Below are 21,933 nucleotides of genomic sequence, written 5' to 3'. Positions count from 1 at the left end.
CATGAAGAATGCCTCACACCAGGACTATTGTGCTTTTATACACCCATAATGGAGCTAATTTTGGAAGATACTAATATGTGATTCCCACTTCAACTACTCTTTGTATATGTCTCTTAGGATGGCAAGCCACTGGCTGGTTTGATTCAGGATCATATGATCTCTGGTGCCAGCATGACGATCCGGGGCTGCTTTTTCACAAGAGAACAGTACATGGAGCTGATATATAGAGGACTGACAGACAAAAAGGGAAGAGTGAAAATCCTTCCACCTGCCATTATGAAACCACAACGGTTATGGACAGGAAAACAGGTAGCTGAAAAGTTAAGACTATTAAGAAAACCGACTGTTCAGAACTAAGCAAAGTACTATAATTAAAACTCAGGACTAGCTATAGTAACTGAGAAGCATGGTCCTAGTAGGTCAGCAATACTGCAAATCTTCACGTGTATTCTTCCTTGAGCTGTACAGTTTTGTGTCCTTTAAAATAATATTATAGGAATTGCACTTTCTCTGGGCAGCTTTTCAACTAGAATTGTGGCATGATTTACAGTGTCTGAGCTGGAGGAGGAGATGCACATGCAGAACAGAAGCAGAGAAATGATGCGACTGCTGCTTAGTGATTTAGTTTCCTTTTTGGAATGGGATTTTTTTTATAATATACCTATCTCATAGAACTGGAAGGGACCCTGAAAGGTCATTGAGTCCAGCCCCCTGCCTTCACTAGCAGGACCAAGTACTGATTTTTGCCCCGATCCCTAAGTGGCTCCCTCAAGGATTGAACTCACAACCCTGGGTTTAGGAGGCCAATGCTCAAACCACTGAGCAATCCCTCCCCCTTAGATAAAGTCTGAGACACTTTTTATAGGTGTTCTTTTTTTCCAGTCCCTGAGATTTTTCTCATTCATGCATCTCTGATTTCAAAACGATTCTATCATTTTCTGTAGAAAATAGAATTTTTCACTGGGTCGGGGTGTGTGTGTGTGGGGGGGGGGGAGGGCGTGGGGAGGGAGGGATTTTAAATTGGATCACAGTTTAAATCTCCTAAATTTAATCTTGACAGGCAAAGTCTTATCTGTTTTTGGTGTGTTTGCTATAATATTGATTTTAGTCATGAAATATCTGATCGGCTCTACTAGAGAGTATTCCTTGCTTTTTCAGAGTGATGTACTCTACATCCAGTTACTATGATCCTTGGCACAATAAGGGAATCCTCTAGTGCTGTTTATGCTGTATCATTCTGACCTTCCATAGATATGCTTCCAGATGTCACACAGTAGTCTCTTATTACCCGTATGCCTTATGTGGTAATGAGACTGAATTTTAATATATGGCGAAGGAGTGTAGAAACCACTTTTTAATGCCCTGTATAAATCTGAATAGAATATTTAAAAAAAATATGGCTGCACTCTACAGTAACTGCCCCAGAGTTTACAATAGAATTACTGCACTGGAGCATCTGGAACTCATTTCTGTAGAATAATACATTATATCATGTGAATATGGGAAATTTTAAACAAAAAGGAACACCAGTCTGTGGGTAACCGAAGGGTAGTTCTTCCCTGAGTGCAGACGTCCAACACTCCTGGCAGTTTTCTGCTGTTGGATAGGTGAGCAGCCAGAACAGGGCTGAGTGGCAGGGCTTTCTATTGCAGGTGTGTGGGTATTTATCCTCTCTCCCCATTTGCCATAGTGGGGTGGGGGATATGAAAAACCGACGGCTTCTGGCAGTTCGTTAATCCTGCCCTATGTTTTTCTTTTCAGATTGTTTCTACTTTGCTAATAAACGTAATCCCTGAAAACCAAATCCCACTGAATTTGTCTGGGAAAGCTAAGATTGGTGGAAAAGCCTGGGTAAAAGGGCCCCAAAACAGAATTCCTGGATCTAACCTTGATTCAATGTGTGAATCCCAGGTATGTTTGTGGAAATAACTGGCTACAGAGGCAAGGACTTATTTAAAAAAAAAAAAAAAGCTGTAAGAAAAAATCTGAAGAGGAAAAGACGTCTTGTAAAGTTTTTATAATTGCTAGAATGGGGTGGTCTGAGCTTGGGACTGGGAGCTAGGAACACTGGAGTTCTGTTCCTGGCTCTGACATAAACTCCATCTGTCTTTTGTTAGAGTATCTTCTCTGCCTTCTTCCATTGTGCAGGTGGGGGCAACTAGTATGCACCTGCTTAACTTGTTTTGTAAAGTGCTTTCAGGGTGGAATGTATTATAGAAGTGCAAAATCTATTTGTAATTCTATTATTTTAATTTACTTGTTCTTGTTTATGGTTCACCAGATATTGATTCATAAGCATTTTGTACATTATATGTTCTTATTCCTCATTATAGTTTATTCTATGTACTAGTCACTAAGAATAATCTGTGGTCAGAGTTGGGCCTTGTCCACACAAGGATCAAAATGGCTACTTTCCTAACTGTTTAAATCTGTCATCTCATCCTATCTACCAGGTTATCATTAGAGATGGGGAGTTACTTTGCGGGGTCTTGGACAAAGCTCACTATGGCAGCTCTGCCTATGGCCTAGTCCACTGTTGCCATGAAGTCTATGGTGGTGAAACCAGCGGCAAGGTGCTTACATGTCTAGCTCGCCTCTTTACTGCCTATTTGCAGCTGTATAGGGGATTTACAATGGGTGAGTATGGGAAATGTAAATTAGCCCTTGAACTACTGCAGCACCTCCTTGAGGTACAAAACTGCAGTTGTGCATAAGAAATGGAAACCGTTGTGTGCATGACATTTCACAACACATTGCTGTGTTCTTGAATCTGAATCACCTAGCATGACTTTCTTTCTATTTAGTGTGCATTTCAGTTCCTTCCAATCATTACAGCGAAATGATGCAGTCTCAAGTACATCCATCACTGAGTTATCTCCTGTCCTCCGTGTTTTACATGTTACATGGTCATAATGTCTTTTAATGAATCTTTGTTCAGATCAAAATTACATTATAAAGTCTTAAGTTTCTTTTTCACATAAGTAAAAAAAACCCCACCAAGCATCCCCATGTGTTCAGGTTAAAGGATTCAGAGGTGTTATCAATTAAGGCTTCCATTTACTTTGGGGCTGTTAATCTCCCTGTAGATATGACTCTTATTTTGCATCAACTTTGCAAAATCACAATGCGAATTACTCAGACAGGCATAAAATTTACCCACCCTCTTTCCCCCGCCCCCCCCCCCCCACTACAATTAAAACATTTCCCTCATCTGGGCAAATGGCTGAGTAGAATTTTACAGGACTTTCATTGGTATAAAACATGCATATTTGTGTAGCTTTATAAACGTCTAAATCAGGGGTGGGCAAACTTTTTGGCCCAAGGGCCACATGGGGAATAGAAATTGTGCCAGGCCACGAATGCTCACAAAATTCTGGTTGGGGTGTGGGCTCTGGCGTGGGGTTGGGGATGAGGAGTTTGGAGTGTAGGAGGGTGCTTTGGGCTGGGACCGAGGGGTTTGGAGGGCGGGAGGGGGATCAGGTTTGGGACAGGCATCCGGGAAGGGATGCAGGTTCCGATGGGGTGCAGACTCTGAGGTGGGGCTGGGGATGAGAGGTTTGGGGTGCAGGAGTGTGCTCCGGGTTGAGATCGAGGGATCTGGAGAGCAGGAGAGGGAGCAGGGCTGGGGCAGGGGGTTGTGGCTTGGGGAGAGGCTCAGGGGGTGCAGGCTCTGAGTAGCGTTTACCTCAAGAGGCTCCTGGAAGCAGTGGTATGTCCCTTCTCCGGCTCCTATGTGGAGGCGCAACCAGCCAGCTCTGCATGCTGCCCCATTCACAGGCACCGCCTCTGCAGCTCCCATTGGAGCATGTAGGAGCTGGAGTGGAGCCTTGCTACGGCTTCCAGGAGCCGCGTGGTGTGGCCCCCGACCCAGTGCTCCGGCGGGAGTGCGGGAGTGGGGCCAAGCCACGTGATGCAGCTCGCGGGCTGGCTTAAACTTAGTTTGCCCACCCCTGGTCTAAATACTCTGTAGGCTGTAGCTACATGTGATCAATTTATATTTACTTTCAGTAGATGGTAGTAGTGTGCACCACTCAGATTCCAACGCCCCTTTTATTACAGGCAAGGCTAGTTAACACCACCTATTATGAAGGTTGGCCAAAGCTTCCCATTAGAAGATCCTGTTTTCAGTTGTTTATATCTTTGCCAAACTTTAACTGTTTGGGCTGAAATTTCCCATGTTGAGTGACTGCCTCAGGTTGAATTCTTTTGGAACCGTACTCAGAGGGTAGTTATTAATGGTTCCCAATCCTGCTGGAAAGGTATAACGAGTGGGGTTCCGCAGGGGTCTGTTTTGGGACTGGCTCTGTTCAATATCTTCATCAATGACTTAGATATTGGCATAGAAAGTACGCTTATTAAGTTTGCAGATGATACCAAACTGGGAGGTGTGGAAGCAGAGAAAGAACTAACAAAGGAACTGCAATGCATGACAGTTAGTTAGCAAGAGTCAGGCTAACTGTAACCCTGATAACGCGAGATTTGTAGAAGCGAGGATTGTGTGAGGCAGGTGAGAAAGTACTGTGTGAGAAGTTATTGTCACCTTGTATAGATAAGGTGTAGAAGACCTTGTGTAGATAAGGTATAGAAAATATTGTATGTTGGCAAGAGTCAAAACAAGTAAGGAATTAAAATATCAAGATGGCCTATGTATAACAAAATGCAGCTGTCCCTCATTATTTCTGTAATGAAAGGTATAAATGCTTGCTGTAATTAGTTACCAGGGGGAGACCTGTTTAGCTCTCTCCCTCTGCACAATTGTGAGAGTTAATAAAGCATCTGACTTGCTGTATCCAAACAAAAAGTGAGAACTCAGTTTTTCTCCGACAATTTGGGGGCTCGTCCGGGATGGCAACGCCCGCAGAGGCACCGGCAGTTGCTACGGATCGTTCCCCTTCGAACCCCATGGCGCCACAATAGAGGTAGGAGACCTTTTGAAATCTCTATTGGGGTGTCGGAGGAGGACTGTCCGTGGGCCGTCTGTCCCTGTTGGGCTCACGCCATCCGAACTTATTGACTGTGCAGCAAGGTCAGATGCTGAGCGGCGTAGGGGAATTGTTTGCCGCCCCCTGTATGCATATGCGAGGTGCATAGGATTGCACCTGTGTTGAGGTGCATAGGATTGCACCTGTGTTGAGGGGTTGTTACTGCCTCAGCAGGAGGGGTTTTTACCGCCTCATAGTCCGGACAGAGGGGTTGTTTACCGCCTCAAGAGGGGTTTTTACCGCCTCGAGTGATGCATCGAGGTACTTGGGAATAGTACCTGAGGTACTTGGGAATAGTACCTGGAGTAAGGCCTTGGGGGGTGTGTGTGTGTGTATACACCAGTGTGAATTGAGTGTTACCGGAAGACGCCCAGAGTACTCTGCGAAGTCTTTTGGCTCGTGACCAGAACTACTCTAACGCAAGCCCGGTAACTAGAGGATCTTTTAGGAGATCCGATCCACAGTACGCTAACTCGGCCTGGCATCGTCCGGCGAGGAGGCTGCCTGGGTCTAGGAGTGTGTGAACCCATCTTCCCTCCCCTTTTCCTCTCCGTGTGAGCCACTGACAGTCTGACCATCTCACTGGATGCAACAGAGTAAGCGGCGCCGTCTCTCTGAGATTAGCCGACGCTCTTTGCTGAAGGGAGGTGTAGGAGGTCATGGCTATCCTCGTTAGTCTCTCCTGTGTGAGTACCCTGTAGGGAGAGATCCTTAGTTTATAAGCCGCTAGCGCAGACAGGGCATCCTCCTCCCTGTGTGTGTGATTGGAAAATGGGTGGGGGACAGTCTAAGCATTCCCTTTCACCCCCTAAGGGTTTTTCTCCGACAGAGGGATTGCAACTGCTTTGGAGGATAGGGTCAAAATTCAAAATGATCTGGACAAATTGGAGAAATGGTCTGAGGTAAACAGGATGAAGTTTAATAAAGACAAATGCAAAGTACTTCACTTAGGAAGAAACAATCAGTTTCATACATACAGAATGGGAAGAGACTGTCTAGGAAGGAGTATGGCAGAAAGGGATCTAGGGGTTATAGTGGACCACAAGCTAAATATGAGTCAACAGTGTGATGCTGTTGCAAAAAAAGCAAACGTGATTCTGGGATGCATTAACAGGTGTGTTGTGAGCAAGACACGAGAAGTCATTCTTCCGCTCTACTCTGCGCTGGTTAGGCCTCAACTGGAGTATTGTGTCCAGTTCTGGGCACCGCATTTCAAGAAAGATGTGGAGAAATTGGAGAGGGTCCAGAGAAGAGCAACAAGGATGATTAAAGGTCTTGAGAACATGTACCTATGAAGGAAGGCTGAAAGAATTGGGTTTGTTTAGTTTGGAAAAGAGAAGACTGAGAGGGGACATGATAGCAGTTTTCAGGTATCTAAAAGGGTGTCATAAGGAGGTGGGAGAAAACTTGTTCACCTTAGCCTCTAAGGATAGAACAAGAAGTAATGGGCTTAAACTGCAGCAAGGGAGATTTAGGTTGGACATTAGGAAAAAGTTCCTAACTGTCAGGGTGGCTAAACACTGGAATAAATTGCCTAGGGAGGTTGTGGAATCTCCATCTCTGGAGATATTTAAGAGTAGGTTAGATAAATGTCTATCAGGGATGGTCTAGACAGTATTTGGTCCTGCCATGAGGGCAGGGGACTGGATTCGATGACCTCTCGAGGTCCCTTCCAGTCCTAGAGTCTATGAATCTACGGAAAGTGACAACCCAACAATTCAGCTGTGTCCAAGAATGAGGTTAGGGGAAAATAGTTGTTTTGCTCATATTAAAATAAACACCCTGGGGACCTCTTCTTTGAAAAATTCTAGCATCCCCTGCTTTGGAGCAAGGACTTGAAATTAGGCAGAGGAGTGCCCTTTGTATCAGCAGGGTGCCTTTTGCCATCCCTGTGAAAATCCTCCCATGTTTGATCAAGTGTTATAAGCCTTTGAAAAATCATAGTTTGCACACGCTAAATAGCTGTTGAAGTTCTAGTAAATCTCTAAATTTCCCAAAGATTCTGTCCATACTGGGCATGCTTCAGCTCAGGACTGGGCAGGACTTTGCCTGCAGTTACAGCTCTGGGCTGCTTCCAGGCTATAGCTGTGCACTAGAACTGAGAGTGGTGAGTCTTTCTCTCCTGTGCTCTTTCTGACTTCCTGCTGGACCCAGGCAGCATGGATGAGGAAGCTGCCTGATTCAAGAGCCAGGCCAAGGGAGAGAGGGGGAGCAGACTGGGACTGGAGGATGCTTGTTGTGGGAGGGAAACAGGGGGTTAGTGTGGCAGTAGAGACTGGGACCAGCTGGGCGAAGAGACTGGAGAGAGAACTTGGAATGGGTGAGAAGAATATTGAGAGTTCTGAAGGGTGAGTCTAGGACTTTTTGGGAAAGGGAACTAAGACTAGGATGAGATGCCTGAGGAGTGGGACTGGGATTGATTTATAGGTAAGAGGAATGGGCCTGGGACAGGTAGCTAGCCAGGGGGAAGAGACCAGATTAGAGCAGGAACAGATTGGCAGGGATGGGACAGAAGATCTCAAGCTTGCGGGAAATGGGCAATGAGTCTGTCTATGCCCACTAGAAAAAAGGTTGAGAACCCCTGCTCTTTTGGAGCCCCCCTCTCCCCCCAGCATGCTAATAAAAACTCCATGGCAGGGGGGGAGGGTCTTCTGCTGAATGGGACTGAGGGGGATGGCTTGGGGGCTCCGGCCTTCTGCATCATGGGGCTCAGGGCTCCGAGCAGCCCTGCTTGGTGGATCCCCTGAGTGACCCCCCACATTGGCCACAGAGCCTCGGTTGAGAACTGCTGCGCTAGAGTATTATGCCTTTCAGAGCCTGGAATGGAAACCAGAATTCCTGAGTCTCATCATTCCTCTGCTGTTAGCAAGTATCTGTAAAACTCACTCGCAAAATGTCTCATTCCCCTTGACAGCTGGCCCACATAATGGATAACAACTTACTGTTTCAATGAGTTACTCCATTAGATCAAGTGGCAGAGATCTGTGGTGGATCGTATGTTTTCAAACCTGCTGATGGCTGTTGTAGGTGTGAATATGAGGCCCCATGATGGAATTTGTTTTTTCAGATTCCTTATCAGATCCTAGGAAATTACACTAAGATTCCCTGTGCAACCTTAATTTGGCCTTCTTGTGCATATGTATTATGACAGTCTTTTATTACATAATCAACTACCTTTTTTCCCCACAAGATCCCTGTCTAATTCAGTGCACAGGCTGGACCTGCCCTGAGCCTGAATCGGGGTTGTATTGCAAAGGAGACCGTTGTCTCTAGAATCCTTGTTGCAGAAGTTAGAAGGTGTGTAGGGGGATTTCAGGAAGGGAAAGGGTAGTCTCGTGGCCAAGCAGTTGGATGCTTCCCGGGAGAACTGGACTCTAACCCTGCTTCTGCCACAGAGTTCCTGTGTGATGCTTGGGAAGTCACAGCAGATTTTTCACAGATAGTCACTAATTTTGTTCTCCTTGGTTTCTGGGTTCCTGACTTGAGACCCTTGGTCTCATTTGTAGAAATGCTGATCACAACTGCAACTGAAGTCAGTGAGAGCTGTGCTTTGAACATAATAGATGTGCTATATAATGCTAAGTACCCTAAAAAAGCAGGTCCTCGGTCGCAAATTAGGCACAGAAAATGTATGGATACTTCTGACCTTAATTTCTCTGTGCCTCTGTATCTGTAAAATAGGGATGATAATACCGCCTCATCTCTGAGTGTTGTGTAAATAATTTCACTATTGTTCATGACGTGCTGAGATAGTATAGTGTCAAGTGCCCTAGAAAAGCCCATGAGGAAATGAATAATTCTCTCTTCAGATCAGAGTTTGAATAGTGTGCAGTATACTAACTATGGGAGGCATGCATTGAACAAGGAGATGACAAAATATTGAATAGCTGCTCTTTGAAAGTAAGCATCATCCATCTTGTTCACTCAGAGCCGGGGGTCCTGTGAAAAGAACAGCATGTGATCATGTAGTTTAAAGACACTAATAATGCATGTGCACAAGGGGACTGAATTAATGTTGCATAGGCAACCTTCATTCTGGCATTTCCAAACTTTTTTTAGTGCTTGACTTTGCAATCTTACTGTTTTTTATAACAAACCTTTTGTGTGTGTGATTTTGTTTATATAATATTTATATATAAAATGTGTTCCTGAGACCAACCTGCCCACCCAAAAAAAGTCCCCAATATTTTTTCTTGTTGTAGCTATTAAAATGCAATGAGTCTGATCCAAGCAGCTATGGTGCTTGGTGTTCATGATAAGTTCCTCTTTACCCCCATCCTGACACTCAAACATGCCAGCAGCTATCCAGTACATAAATCCCTGGTGTGTCAGAATTCGCATTCAGACCATGATACAATGTATCTTTCTATTTCAATGCTGCAGGAGTTGAAGATATTTTGGTCAAACCCCAAGCAGACCACAGAAGACACCGAATCATTGAAGTGTCCACCCATTGTGGTACCAGGGTAAGCACACCTTGCAGCAGGGTTTTAGCCCTTGTAACTTTTTCATTTCAAGCCCTTGCTCTGTGTAGTTGCATCCGCTTTGGCACCTAAGAGACTTTTTTTTACTTTCAGGCTGTTAGAGCTGCATTCAACTTGCCAGAAACTGCATCATGTGAAGAGATCCAAGGGAAGTGGCAGGATGCCCATCTCCACAAAGACCAGAGGGATTTTAATATGGTTGATCTGAAATTCAAGGAGGAAGTAAACAATTACAGCAACGAGGTTAACAAGGTTAGCACTGAGAAGCATCCATATATACTATGTTTGGAGATTTTTCTTATTATGTTAATTTAATGCTGCTGAAAGGTGCCTGAGAATCCTGCAGACTGAAGTCATCTATCTGTCCACAATATGGGCCTTTCCACACTGCCCTGCTAGTGTTCCTCAATCATCTTTTTTTTTTGTGCGGGAGACGACCTCTTATAATTAGAAACTGGTTTAACCTTTAAGGCCCTTTTAATTTTTAGCTTGTCATCAGAGCCTAGCAACAAGGTTGCCAGCTGCAGTGGTACTTCTAGGCGAAAGTTTCCATAAAATCTTACCAACAATGTTGTTTTCTGTAACTATAAATAACATCTGTTTGATTGTCTTGGATTTCACATTTTATCTTAATGCCAACAGAATTTCCGGTGATTTTCATTAGAAATGTGAACTTGACTCTTCGGTATCCTTCTTTCAAAATTTTTTTTTAGGCATGCATGCCCCTTGGTCTCCACAGGAGCTTCCCAGAGAACAACTTGCAGTTAATGGTGCAGTCAGGAGCCAAAGGATCCACTGTAAATACAATGCAGGTATTAAAGTAATTACTTTTTATAAGACTCACTGGTTTGTTTCCATGGTTTGTTCTACAAATATAGCTTATCAAGAGGCTATTTCAGGAATGGCTTGTGTATTCTGTAGTAAAATAGGGTATTTATTCTTAGCTTTGGGAGCTGGGAGGGCGCAATTTTGACTTGAGTAACTTTTAGGGAAATATATTATAAATGAGTCAAAGACCTCATTGGCACATAGGACAGTGAGGAACGAGTATTTTCAGTTTGACCACATTTCACTTTTGCATCAGTGCTTAGAACAGCAAGTTTTGTAGCTAAAACATAACTCCTTAGTAGGTGATGACATAATGAAGAATACCAAAACAAACCCCAGTTCTAACTTGTAATTGTTTTGTTGTATTTCACAATGGAACTTTGTACCATCAAGGTAAAGCTTGTCTATGTAGGAGACCGCTTTCTCAGGGGAATGAACTTCCACAGGAACTAAGGGCCATCACAACTTTCCACTCCAACCATTCTCCCTCTGGGAGGAGGATTTCAAAGCTAATGAACCACAGTGCCAGATGAGTCGTGTTGCTTAATGCACTACTGAAAGACGCTCCGATACTATGATGAGGACAGTATAAGAACCTATATTGAATAGAATAGAATTTCTACATGTATTGAAAGATAGATACCGAGCAGAAGAGAGGAATACCTACTTTGCTGTAGTCTTTACTAAAAAGATTAATTGTGACCACATGCTCAACACAATTAATATTAACAACTTGGGGGATGGTACACAAGCCAAAAGAGGGAAAGGACAGGTTAAAGGATTTCTAGATAAGTTAGATGTATTCAAGCCTGATGAAATTCATCCTAGGGTACTTAAGGAACCAGCTGAAGCAAATTTGGAACTGTTTGCAATTATCTTCAAGATCTCCTGGAGGATGAGTGAGGTCCCATAGGACTGGAGAAGGGCAAATGTAGTACCTATCTTTAAAAAGGGAACAAAGAGTACCCAGGGAATTATAGACCAGTCTGCCTAACTTTGATACCTGGAAAGATACTAGAATAAATGTATTAAGCAATCTGTTTATAAGCACCTAGAGGATAATAGGATTATAAGGAACAAATGATGCCAAATCAATCTAATTTTCTCCTTTAACAGGTGTACTGGCCTAGTAGATGGGGAAACAGTAGATGTGATATAGCTTGATTTTAGTAGGGCTTTTGACACAGTCCCACATGACATTCTCATAAGTAAATGAGGGAAAAGAGGTCTAGATACTGGTTTGAAAAACTACTCAGAGTAGTTAGCGGTTTGCTGTCACACCGAAAGGGTGTATCTAGTGGGATCCTACTGGGTCATTTCTGGGTCCAGTACTATTCAATATTTTCATTAAATGACTTGGATAATGGAGTGGAGAGTAAGTTTATAAAATTTGCAGATGACACCAAGCTGGGAGGGGTTTCAACGACTTTGGATGACAGGATTATAATTCAAAATGACCATGACAAATTGGAGAATTGATCTGAAATTCAATAAAGATAAATGCAAAATACTCAACTTAGGAAGGAAAACTGAAACGCACACTGTGAAATGGGGAATAACTGGCTAAGTGGTAGTATTGCTGAAAAGGATCTGAAGATTACAATGGAGCACAAATTGAATATGAGTCAACAACATGATGCAGTTGTGAAAAAGGCTAATATTCTGGGGTGTATAAACAGGAGTGTCGTGTCAGACACAGGAGGTATTTGTCTTGCTGTGCTTGGCACTGGTGAGGCCCTGGCTGGAGTACCTTGTCCAATTCTGGGCAGCGCACTTTAGGAAAATGTGGACAAATTGGAAAGTGTCCAGAAGAGAGCAACAAAAATGATAGAAGGTTTAGAAACCCTGACCTATGAGGAAAGGTTAGGAAAAATAGGTCCGGTGGAGGTGGGGGGAAGTGAGGGAGGATTTAATAAGTCTTCATATATGTGAAAGGCTGTTATAAAGAAGACTGTGATCAGTTGTTCTCCATGTCCACTGAAGGTAGGACAAGAAGTAATGGGCTTAATCTGGGAGATTTAGGTTAGATGGTAAGAGAGACTATCTAACTATAAGGGTATTTAAACTCTGGAATCAGCTTCCAAGGGAGGTTGTGGAATCCCCATCACTAGAGGTTTTGAAGAACAATTTGGACCAACGCCTGTCAGGGATGATCTAGGTTTACTTGGTCCTGCCTCAGCACAGGGGGCTGGACTTGATAACTTCTCAAGGTCCTTTCTAGCCCTACGTTTAGATGATTCTGTGATTCTATGAATTGTTCAGGATGATCCTAGGGGACATAAGTAGTAATGTGATGAAACTGAGCTAAGGAAAAGGCTTGACAAGATGACCTAACTGGGCTTCGCTATTTCTTAACAGTGCTTATTTCCTTTATATATAAATACATTTTTTTCAGGGGGGGAAAGGTGTTACACTTACATGAACCAAGAGAGTAAGATCGAAAAATGAGCTTTTTACCATTAGAGGTTTTGCATGTCATTTTGTTTCTCTTCTGCATGCATCTTTCCAATGTAGATTTCGTGCTTGCTGGGTCAGATTGAGTTGGAAGGTCGAAGGCCCCCTCTGATGGCATCTGGTAAATCATTGCCTTGTTTCCAGCCTTATGATTTTTCCCCTAGATCAGGGGGATTTGTGACTGGCAGATTTCTCACAGGCATCAAACCTGCTGTAAGTATAGTGCTCAGGCTCCTGTTTCTATTTCGCTCTTTCATGCCTTACTTGTACCCTAACTTATTTAGATTCAGATACTAAAGTGGAGAGTGTCCTTCTAAATATCTAGACAAATAGGCCTTATCCAACCCTATTTTTAAGTGCTGCTCTTGAGAACGGTAATTCATACTCTACCTTAACATATTCCTTGGCAACATGAAGCTGTTTTATATTTTTTCATGAAGATTGTGCTTGTATCTTAGGAATTCTTCTTTCACTGCATGGCTGGCAGGGAAGGTCTGGTGGATACAGCTGTCAAAACCAGCCGATCTGGATACCTTCAAAGGTAGGAGTTGCTCCTTGGAAACTTTTGACATTTTAAAAGTATTTTTTCCTGAAATATTTTAACTTAGGCAATAGGTATGCATCATCTAGTACAATTGTACAGAAGCTGATGGGTTCCTAAAGCATGATTTCACCATGTAGGCTTTTGGGCTAAGAAAAATAAACATTCTCTTTCTGATGGCTTAGATCCAATGGGTCTTTCATCTCTCACTTTTCTGACTTGTAGTGATACTGGCTTCTTTTCTGTACCAGGAAGAGCAAATCCTTGGAAAGAAAATAAACAGATTAGAGTGCATTGTCAGTTTTCTTGGCCAAATAGTTTTAGTCCATACTCAGACAAAACTCCTCAGGCCTTCAGAAATAGGCCCCCCGTTTCCAGTGCAGTGAATTTTCAGCAGTAAGTGACATAATGCAAAATACCCTCTTAAATGTTCAGTGGCCTTTCTCGAATGTGTCGGTCTCAATCCCACCCCTATTGAATGTGTGTCCATATCTCTCAACTCACCACTACTGTTAGCAGAGAGGCCAAGGATCAAAAATGGTCATAAAGTGAACTACCCTCTTGCTCATTGAGGTGGTCCCTTCAACTCGCATTCAAGGAAAATGGGAGGGGGTGTGCCATAACTGTGCTGTGGCTACACAAGATTTCAGCCTCTAGGATTCCTGATCATCCGTAAAACTTATTTGAAAAAGACACTTGAGTAATATTCCAGTTTAAAAATCTGTCATAACCTAGTTGTTCCATAGCCTCTGACAACACTTGTTTTCTTGCAGGTGTATCATAAAGCACTTGGAAGGGCTGGTAGTTCAGTATGACCTGAGTGTGAGGGACAGCGATGGCAGTGTGGTGCAGTTCCTTTACGGTGAAGACGGTCTAGATATCCCCAGGACCCAGTTCCTGCAACCCAAGCAGTTTCCTTTCATTGCAGAGAACTATGAGGTAGAACACACTGATCTTAAACTCACATGGGTGAGGGGAAAGGCGTGCACTGAGCATCTTGTAGGTCTGTTTAGAATACAATGGCATAATTGCTTTCATGGCATTGTCTGAGTGTGCATCTCTTATATTTAATATAGTATTTTATTTTCCCAACTCATTCAGACTGTAAAAGCGTCTCATTAGAATAAGGAATAACTGAGCTGAGCTTGATTCTCAGTGGAGCCTCAGGCACGCTCATACCAGTACTCTCCCCTCTACTCGAACCTAGGCAATTGATATGAATCCAACCTAGATTGTGCAGCATCACCGTGGCCAATATTTTCCCTTCAATACTGTCCCGTCAGCCTTAATTATTATGGAGCTGTAATAGTCACATGAAGCAAAAATAGTTTTAAAAGTCAGCTTTGTTGGAAAATAATATAGAACATGTTATGACAACTGAAGATTTTAAAGGCCAGTGTATGTCCATTTCAACTCTGCCGTAGTTTTTCACCTTATATTCATTATAACTGAAAATACAGTCATAAGGAGAACTAGAAGACTTGTGCTTTGGGTCTCTTTTCCTAGGTGATACAGAAGTCTAAACACATAGATGAAGTTTTATCCAAGATCGATCCTCAGCAAGCAAATCAACACTTCAGAGCTATCAAAAAGTGGCAAACCAAGCATCAAGTTTCTTTGCCAAGAGAAGGAGCTTTTCTGCTGTATTCTCAGAAAAAAATGGCAAGAGTGAGGGAACAGACCCTAGGAGGGGAGATCATAAATGGCAGAGACCCTGCAACCCTACAGGTAATGCAAAGAGCAAATGAACTGATTAAACGCTTTAGTACAGGATTCTGGAGGGGGGCGGAAACTGCTCCAGCGCCACTTTACTTGTATATCATGTCTTTTTATGCCAAAGTGCTATCTGAGCTACTAAAACGGAACCATCTTTTGAGATGGAATGTGCCAGCCTGGTAAATGCTTACTGCTTAATGGTGGGCAGAGGCTAAGAACTCTGGGGCAGGCCATGGGATCTTGAACATCCACACAGAGTAGGTCTCCTCCGACAGACTGATGCACAGCAAACTAGATGAAAGTCCATTTAACTGAAAGGCTGAGTCAACCGTGCCTGGTATTTCAAGCAGTATAAGTATTCAGAATCTTATACTTCAGAGCACTAACCTGTCTTCTGTAGCTTCTAATTAATAAAGTAAATGTGCAGGCAAATGATGTAAACAGGTGTAACTCCACTGACTTCAGTGGGGTTTCTTTTCCTATAACAAGTCTGAATTTTCCCCATTAATTATATGTGGGTTCTTTTTGCACAGAAACTCAATTGTACTTTGTTCTCCTAAAGCTTCATAAATTCTAAAGCCAGAAGGGACCACTGTGATCATGTGGCCTGCCCCCCTGTATAACACAGGCCAGAGAACTTCCCCAAAATAATTCCTGTTTGAACTAGAACACATCTCCTAGAAAAGCATCAAACCTTGATTTAAAAATTGCCAGTGATCCAGAATCCACCTCAGCACTTGTTTCAATGGTTAATTATTCTCGCTGTAAAAATTGAAACTTCTAACTCCAGTAATTCAGCTGAAATGATTATAAATTCTGTCACTGGTCTGATTTACACATTTGTGATGTAATTACAGTTCCATTAACTTTCGGGGCAATGCAGCTACATGGAATGTGAGACTTAACATATGAACTTCTTCTTACCATGGGCCCCGTTCATCCATGAGCTAAGCCTTGGAAAACCAGGGAGTTACATGAGAAATGAATTTGACCCCTTGTGTATATCAAATGCTTTTGTTTGGTGTTGGCTTGTGTTTTATTCAGTGTATAATATGAAAGGTTGATTTTTTTTTTTTCCTTTTAAACTGAAGAACAGAAATATGGCCTGAGACAATATAATCTCGTTGTTTTGTCCTGTCAGCACTGATAAGGTTCAAGCTAAATGGAAAATCTCCATTTAATACCTATTGGGCTAGAGTCTTCACAGGTATAAACAGGGATAGCGCCACTGATTTGCCAGGTTTACATCAGCTGAGGATCTGAGGAAAGTGGTGTTTATATTTCAGGAGTTGTCACCCTTTTCTCTGAGGTAGTGTTGTACCAGTGTCCCATATAATAGGAGTCCTTTTTCTGCTAAAAGTGCCATTTTTTCAGATGACACTTGCAACAGACAGAGAACATTCAAGAGTGTATGTCACTATTGATTAAAATATTTGTGTTAACTTCAGTGCCCTAGACATTTCATTCCATTCTGTCTACGGAACATCTTCAATTATAATTGGAAAAGGTATTCTTCACTTTATCCGAAACAGGCGCATAGTGTTACTGCATACTGTTAAACTATATTGGGGCAATTGACTCTCAGAAGTGACTGCAGTTCAGTGGTGGATGAAATTACCATTGTGTATGGCTGGTATATCTACTTTAAATTGGTTACGTGTTTTGGAATCAAAGATGCTATCATGAATATAAACATCTCATATGACATCTGATATTATCTCACTGTCACACTGGTGATCTTTTTCCCTTCTCTATGGCTTGATTAATGCTGCATGGGTAAACTGTGGCTCATTTTGCAATCGGCTGTTGTTTTCAGTTACTGAAGATGTGGTATGAACTGGACGAGAAGAGCCGGAGAAAATATCTAAAGAGGACATCTAAGTGTCCTGACCCCAGCCTGGCCGTCTGGCGTCCAGATATTTATTTTGCATCTGTTTCAGAAGCATTTGAAAGTGAAGTAGAGAATTACATCAGTGAATGGAATGCTCAGAACAACAGCAACTATGTAAAATCAGAGCTTTCTTGTGATAGGTAATAACCTTTATATATTTACAGTGCCTCTTTCCTTCCTTCCCCTCCCCCCCTCACACAAATAACACTGATTTGGATCCAGGATGGTAATGATAAAGTCTTTACCATCTGGTGGCTCTGTCTTGACCTTTGTGAAATGGGTTAGTGAGTCGCAGCCTGGTTCCTAGGAGACAAATGTGCCCAGCACAAAACCGTGGCCATAATTGGTACCTTTATGGTCACGCTCAACAGAGCTCCCAAAGACTGAATTTGCCATAGACACAGATACTCTTCTCTGTGTAAAATGGGGATAATGGTACTGACCTCCTTTTTGTAAAGCATTTTGAGATCTACGGATGAAAAGCGCTATACAAGAGCTAGGTGGTTTATTATTATCCTTAGAGCTACTGCTCTCTCCAGAATAGGGTTGAGGTGCATCTGTTCTGTGGGTAGAGGACTGACAATCCAACAACTTTCGCAAGCACTAAATTAACAAATGTGTTTGACATCAGAACTGAGTAGCAAAATTAAGTTGTCTCCTTCAACCCTTACTTGTGCAACTCATCCTTGATCTCAAGAGGACTACTGGTGTGAATAAGGGTTGCTGGAGGGCGTTCTCTGTCAGTTGCAGTATTCTACCATTCTGTAAATGCAGCAGGAAATGTAAAGCATTACAGTAATACTATATTAAAAACTTGCACTAATTCTCACTATACCTCAGTGAGATAGATACGAATAGCAAGTAGTAGTAAATGTATCCCCTTTTTACAAATGGGGAAACCGAGACACAGAGGTTAGACTCGTTCAAGGCTCCTAGTTGTATGCTCAGGTCAGTAGACTGTGCCTCTAAGGTTTAGATTATGCCTACACTGCTTGGGGGAGGTGTGATTCCCAGTGAGGCTAGACAGACTCATGCTAGCTCAGCTCGAGTTAGCGTGCTAAAAATAGCATGGACGTTGTGGCAGTGGCTCAGGCTAGCTGCCAGAGTTCAAGCCCGCCCAACCCCTGGGTCTGAGCCTGGGTAGCTAGCCCAAGTGCCCACACTATTTTTAGTATGCTAACTTGAGCTGAGCTAGCGTGAGTCTGGGAATCGCACTTCCCCGCTGCATGTAGACATACTCTTAGAGTTAGGTGAATTGGCTTACTATTTGTGGAGGACTAAGTGTTTGCAGACCCATCCATAGCACTGACTTTTCCAAAAGCAACTCTAGCTGTAAAACAGAAAACACTTCTCGTAACCAGAGTCGTGCTGCAGTCTGCACCTGGTTTCCACTTTGTACAGTGTTGAGTTAAGCCTCAGTGTGCGATTATCTCTTGTCTGTCTTCAGATTAAACAGCTTGTTGCATTTGAAGTGGCAAAGGTCCCTGTGTGACCCAGGAGAGGCTGTGGGTCTCCTTGCTGCTCAAAGCATTGGGGAGCCTTCTACACAGATGACTCTGAACACCTTTCATTTTGCTGGCAGAGGTGAAATGAATGTCACATTGGGTATTCCAAGGTAAGAAACATTTATTCCCTCTGGGTCTGTTTATCCCTCTTGAAGCTTGTAGATAGTATCCGTTAATACTTACTGGAAACGGCATGTGTGAACTGAAAGCAGAACAATCCCTCTAGGTTACTGATCACTGGTGACTGTGTATGGAAAACAAGGGCATTTAAAAATTTTGTAGATGGAAAGAAAAACAAATAAAGATGAATCACAGAAATTGGAGATGGAACAGACATATTAATAGCCATCTAGTCTAAGAGGAAATGCGGTTGAATATCCTTTTTGTTTTGTATTTTTAGTCAGTACATCATTTTATTTCACATCATTTCAGGCCTCTTTGAATCCGGATGATATTCCAATTGAGAGCTATATTCTGTTTATTCAGTATATATTTGATGATGGGGAAATGAATACCAAATTGAAATGGAACAAGTGTTGTACTGGCCATAGCTTTTAGCTGCACACTGATTTGAGGGAGGTTCCAGAGAGTATTGCACGCTACCTCATTAAATGAACTGTATTCTTATTTGATTGTATTATGCCCTTATAGCTTAATTTGCGAGAGTATTTTCTATTAAAGGTTGCGGGAGATCCTAATGGTAGCTAGTGCTAACATTAAAACTCCAATGATGAGCGTTCCTGTGCTTAATACCAAGAAAGCTCACAAGAAGGTGAAAAGGCTTAAGAAACAGTTTACAAGAGTGTGCTTAGCGGAGGTGAGCCTCTCCTTTATGTCTTTGTGTATGTTTTGTGACTCCTTGCGGCAAAAAAAAAAAAAAGGCTCAGCAAAATGGGTACACTTAAGTCTGCTCCTTAATAAACCATTGCTTGTCCCAGATTTTTCCAGAGGGTGCAAGTTTGAATAGAGTTGGAGGGAGGAAGGCCTAGAAATTGATTTTGGGATTTGGAGGTCCTTTTATGATTATTCTTGCCTCCAGAGTTCATTGAATAATTAGATCATTGCAAAGAGGCTTTGATAAGTATAATAGAATATCAGGGTTGGAAGGGACCTCAGGAGGTCATCTAGTCCAACCCCCTGCTCAAAGCAGGACCAATTCCCAACCAAATCATCCCAGCCAGGGCTTTGTCAAGCCTGACCTTAAAAACCTCTAAGGATGGAGATTCCACCACCTCCCTAGGTAACCCATTCCAGTGCTTCACCACCTTCCTAGTGAAAAAGTTTTTCCTAATATCCAACCTAAACCTCCCCCACTGCAACTTGAGACCATTACTCCTTGTTCTGTCATCAGGTACCACTGAGAACAGTCTAGATCCATCCTCTTTGGAACCCCTTTCAGGTAGTTGAAAGCAGCTATCAAATCCCCCCTCATTCTTCTCTTCTGCAAACTAAACAATCCCAGTTCCCTCAGCCTCTCCTCATAAGTCATGTGCTCCAGCCCCCTAATCATTTTTGTTGCCCTCTGCTGGACTCTTTCCAATTTTCCACATCCTTCCTGTAGTGTGGGGCCCAAAACTGGACACAGTACTCCCGATGAGGCCTCACCAATGTCGAATAGAGGGGAATGATCACGTCTCTCGATCTGCTGACAATGCTCCTACTTATACAGCCCAAAATGCCGTTAGCCTTCTTGGCAACAAGGGCACACTGTCGACTCATATCCAGCTTCTTGTCCACTGTAACCCCTAGGTCCTTTTCTGCAGAACTGCTGCCTAGCCATTCAGACCCTAGTCTGTAGCAGTGCATGGGATTCTTCCATCCTAAGTGCAGGACTCTGCACTTGTCCTTGTTGAACCTCATCAGATTTCTTTTGGCCCAATCCTCTAATTTGTCTAGGTCCCTCTGTATGCTATCCTTACCCTCCAGCATATCTACCACTCCTCCCAGTTTAGTGTCATCTGCAAACTTGCTGAGGGTGCAGTCCATGCCATCCTCCAGATCATTGACTGTATAAAGTAAGAAGTATGACTATATAAAATAAGAAGTACTTAATTTTAATTCAACTTGAATAAGAGCACTATCACAGGCTAGAAACTGACCAAAGGACGATGAAGAAAGGGTATGGTGAATAACAATATGTTGAGGGGAAGGTCCACACATTATCTCTGAGGCAGCCTGTCTTGGTCTTGCCACCCGCTCATTTTGTTAAGCTCTCGAATTAGAGATTTTCATTATCTTTAGCCTTTAGGAAATGCGTTAATCCTAAAGAGATTTGCACTAGAGCAGTGGTGGGCAACCTGTGGCCTGCACGCAGCCCATCGAGGTAATCCGCGGGCGAGCCGCGAGACAGTTTGTTTACATTGACCGTCCACAGGCACGGCCGCTCCTAGCTCCCATTGGCTGGGAATGGCGAGCCGCAGCCACTGGGAGCTGTGGGTGACCATGTCTGTGGACGGTCAATATAAACAAACTGTCTTGCGGCCCGCCAGCAGATTACCCTGACGGGCTGCAGGTTGCCCACCACTGCACTAGAGGGACTAGCTATTTTTCTAGGTTTTTCCCTAAGCTACTTGGGGCTGCTGTGCTGTGGAGGAGGAAAGCACTTGGGAAAATGGAGAGATCAGAGTCCAATCTAGTCTGTATTTCCCTTTTTTGACTGTTTCCCATGCTCCTCTAATGCCCTACCTTTTCCTGCTCCTGCTGCGGCATTGGGTCCCTTCCTAAAACTGGAAAACAGCAGAAGCAAACATAGGCTGCTGCTGTGTGCTGAAGACGTGACACATTCAATGAGCAAGTGAATGTGAGTCACTAGCTTGAGTCTGTTGGTGCACTGAGGTAGGGGTGTGTGTGTGTGTGTGTGAGAGAGAGAGCTCTTCTGGCTTCTTGGAGGGAACAGGGGAAGGAGGTGAGGCAGTTTGGTCAGAGAAAAGGCAATGTGTATACAAATCTGTGGAGTTAAATTTGAGCTGAAAGTGCCAATCAGGGTTACTCCTGGGGGAATTCTGCACCACTGCACATGCGCAGAATTCATGTCCCCCACAGATTTCTTTGGTTCCCCGCAGAAAAATGACTTTATGACGGGGAAGCAAAGGGAAGCCACAAGAGGGGTCATGTGACTCTCCCCAGCAGTATGTTTTGGGTGCCCAAGGCAGCCGGCAGAGAGAGAGATACCTGTGGGATGAGGGGCAGGAGTGGGGAAGACCGACTGGTGGCTCCTACCCTGCACCGGGCTCAGCTGCTAGTCCTGGCTGGGCTGGAGAGGATGGGACTTCCTCTTCCCCTGGACAGCATCCAGAGCCGGGTCAGACCCACTCCCAGATTTCTCCCCAGACTGCAGGAAACCCTACGAACAACCCCCCCCCCATCCCCCGCTTCCTGCACCCATCGCTCCTCAGCTGCAGGGGGAGAGATCACTATATAGGGAGCTGCTTCCCCATCCACCCAATCCCTGTGCATTCAGACCCCCTTATACCCAGATCCTCCCGCGGAGCCTTCCCCCCCCCCCCCCCCCCCCCCCCCCCCCCCCCCCCCC

The 21,933-nt window shown here is 43.6% G+C and overlaps 1 protein-coding gene across 1 annotated transcript in view; it reads left to right on the top strand.

Annotated features, from left to right (window-relative positions):
* POLR1A (RNA polymerase I subunit A) overlaps positions 1-21,933 on the top strand; it is a 58,911-nt gene that overhangs the window by 24,885 nt on the left and 12,093 nt on the right. The window contains exons 14-26 of the mRNA XM_026648100.2: positions 118-309; positions 1,762-1,911; positions 2,454-2,637; positions 9,366-9,448; positions 9,560-9,718; positions 10,180-10,278; positions 12,809-12,961; positions 13,207-13,289; positions 14,063-14,228; positions 14,796-15,017; positions 16,822-17,036; positions 18,344-18,511; positions 19,083-19,218. Coding sequence (XP_026503885.1) covers positions 118-309; positions 1,762-1,911; positions 2,454-2,637; positions 9,366-9,448; positions 9,560-9,718; positions 10,180-10,278; positions 12,809-12,961; positions 13,207-13,289; positions 14,063-14,228; positions 14,796-15,017; positions 16,822-17,036; positions 18,344-18,511; positions 19,083-19,218 — 2,010 coding nt within the window. The remainder of the gene's footprint in view (positions 1-117; positions 310-1,761; positions 1,912-2,453; positions 2,638-9,365; positions 9,449-9,559; positions 9,719-10,179; positions 10,279-12,808; positions 12,962-13,206; positions 13,290-14,062; positions 14,229-14,795; positions 15,018-16,821; positions 17,037-18,343; positions 18,512-19,082; positions 19,219-21,933) is intronic.

Source organism: Terrapene carolina, unplaced genomic scaffold (genome assembly GCF_002925995.2).
Source record: "Terrapene carolina triunguis isolate 2854851 unplaced genomic scaffold, T_m_triunguis-2.0 Scaffold66, whole genome shotgun sequence".
Classification (NCBI taxonomy): Eukaryota; Metazoa; Chordata; order Testudines; family Emydidae; genus Terrapene; species Terrapene triunguis.
The sequence above is the reverse complement of the archived record's forward strand: the minus strand, read 5'-3'. Positions and strand labels throughout refer to the sequence as shown.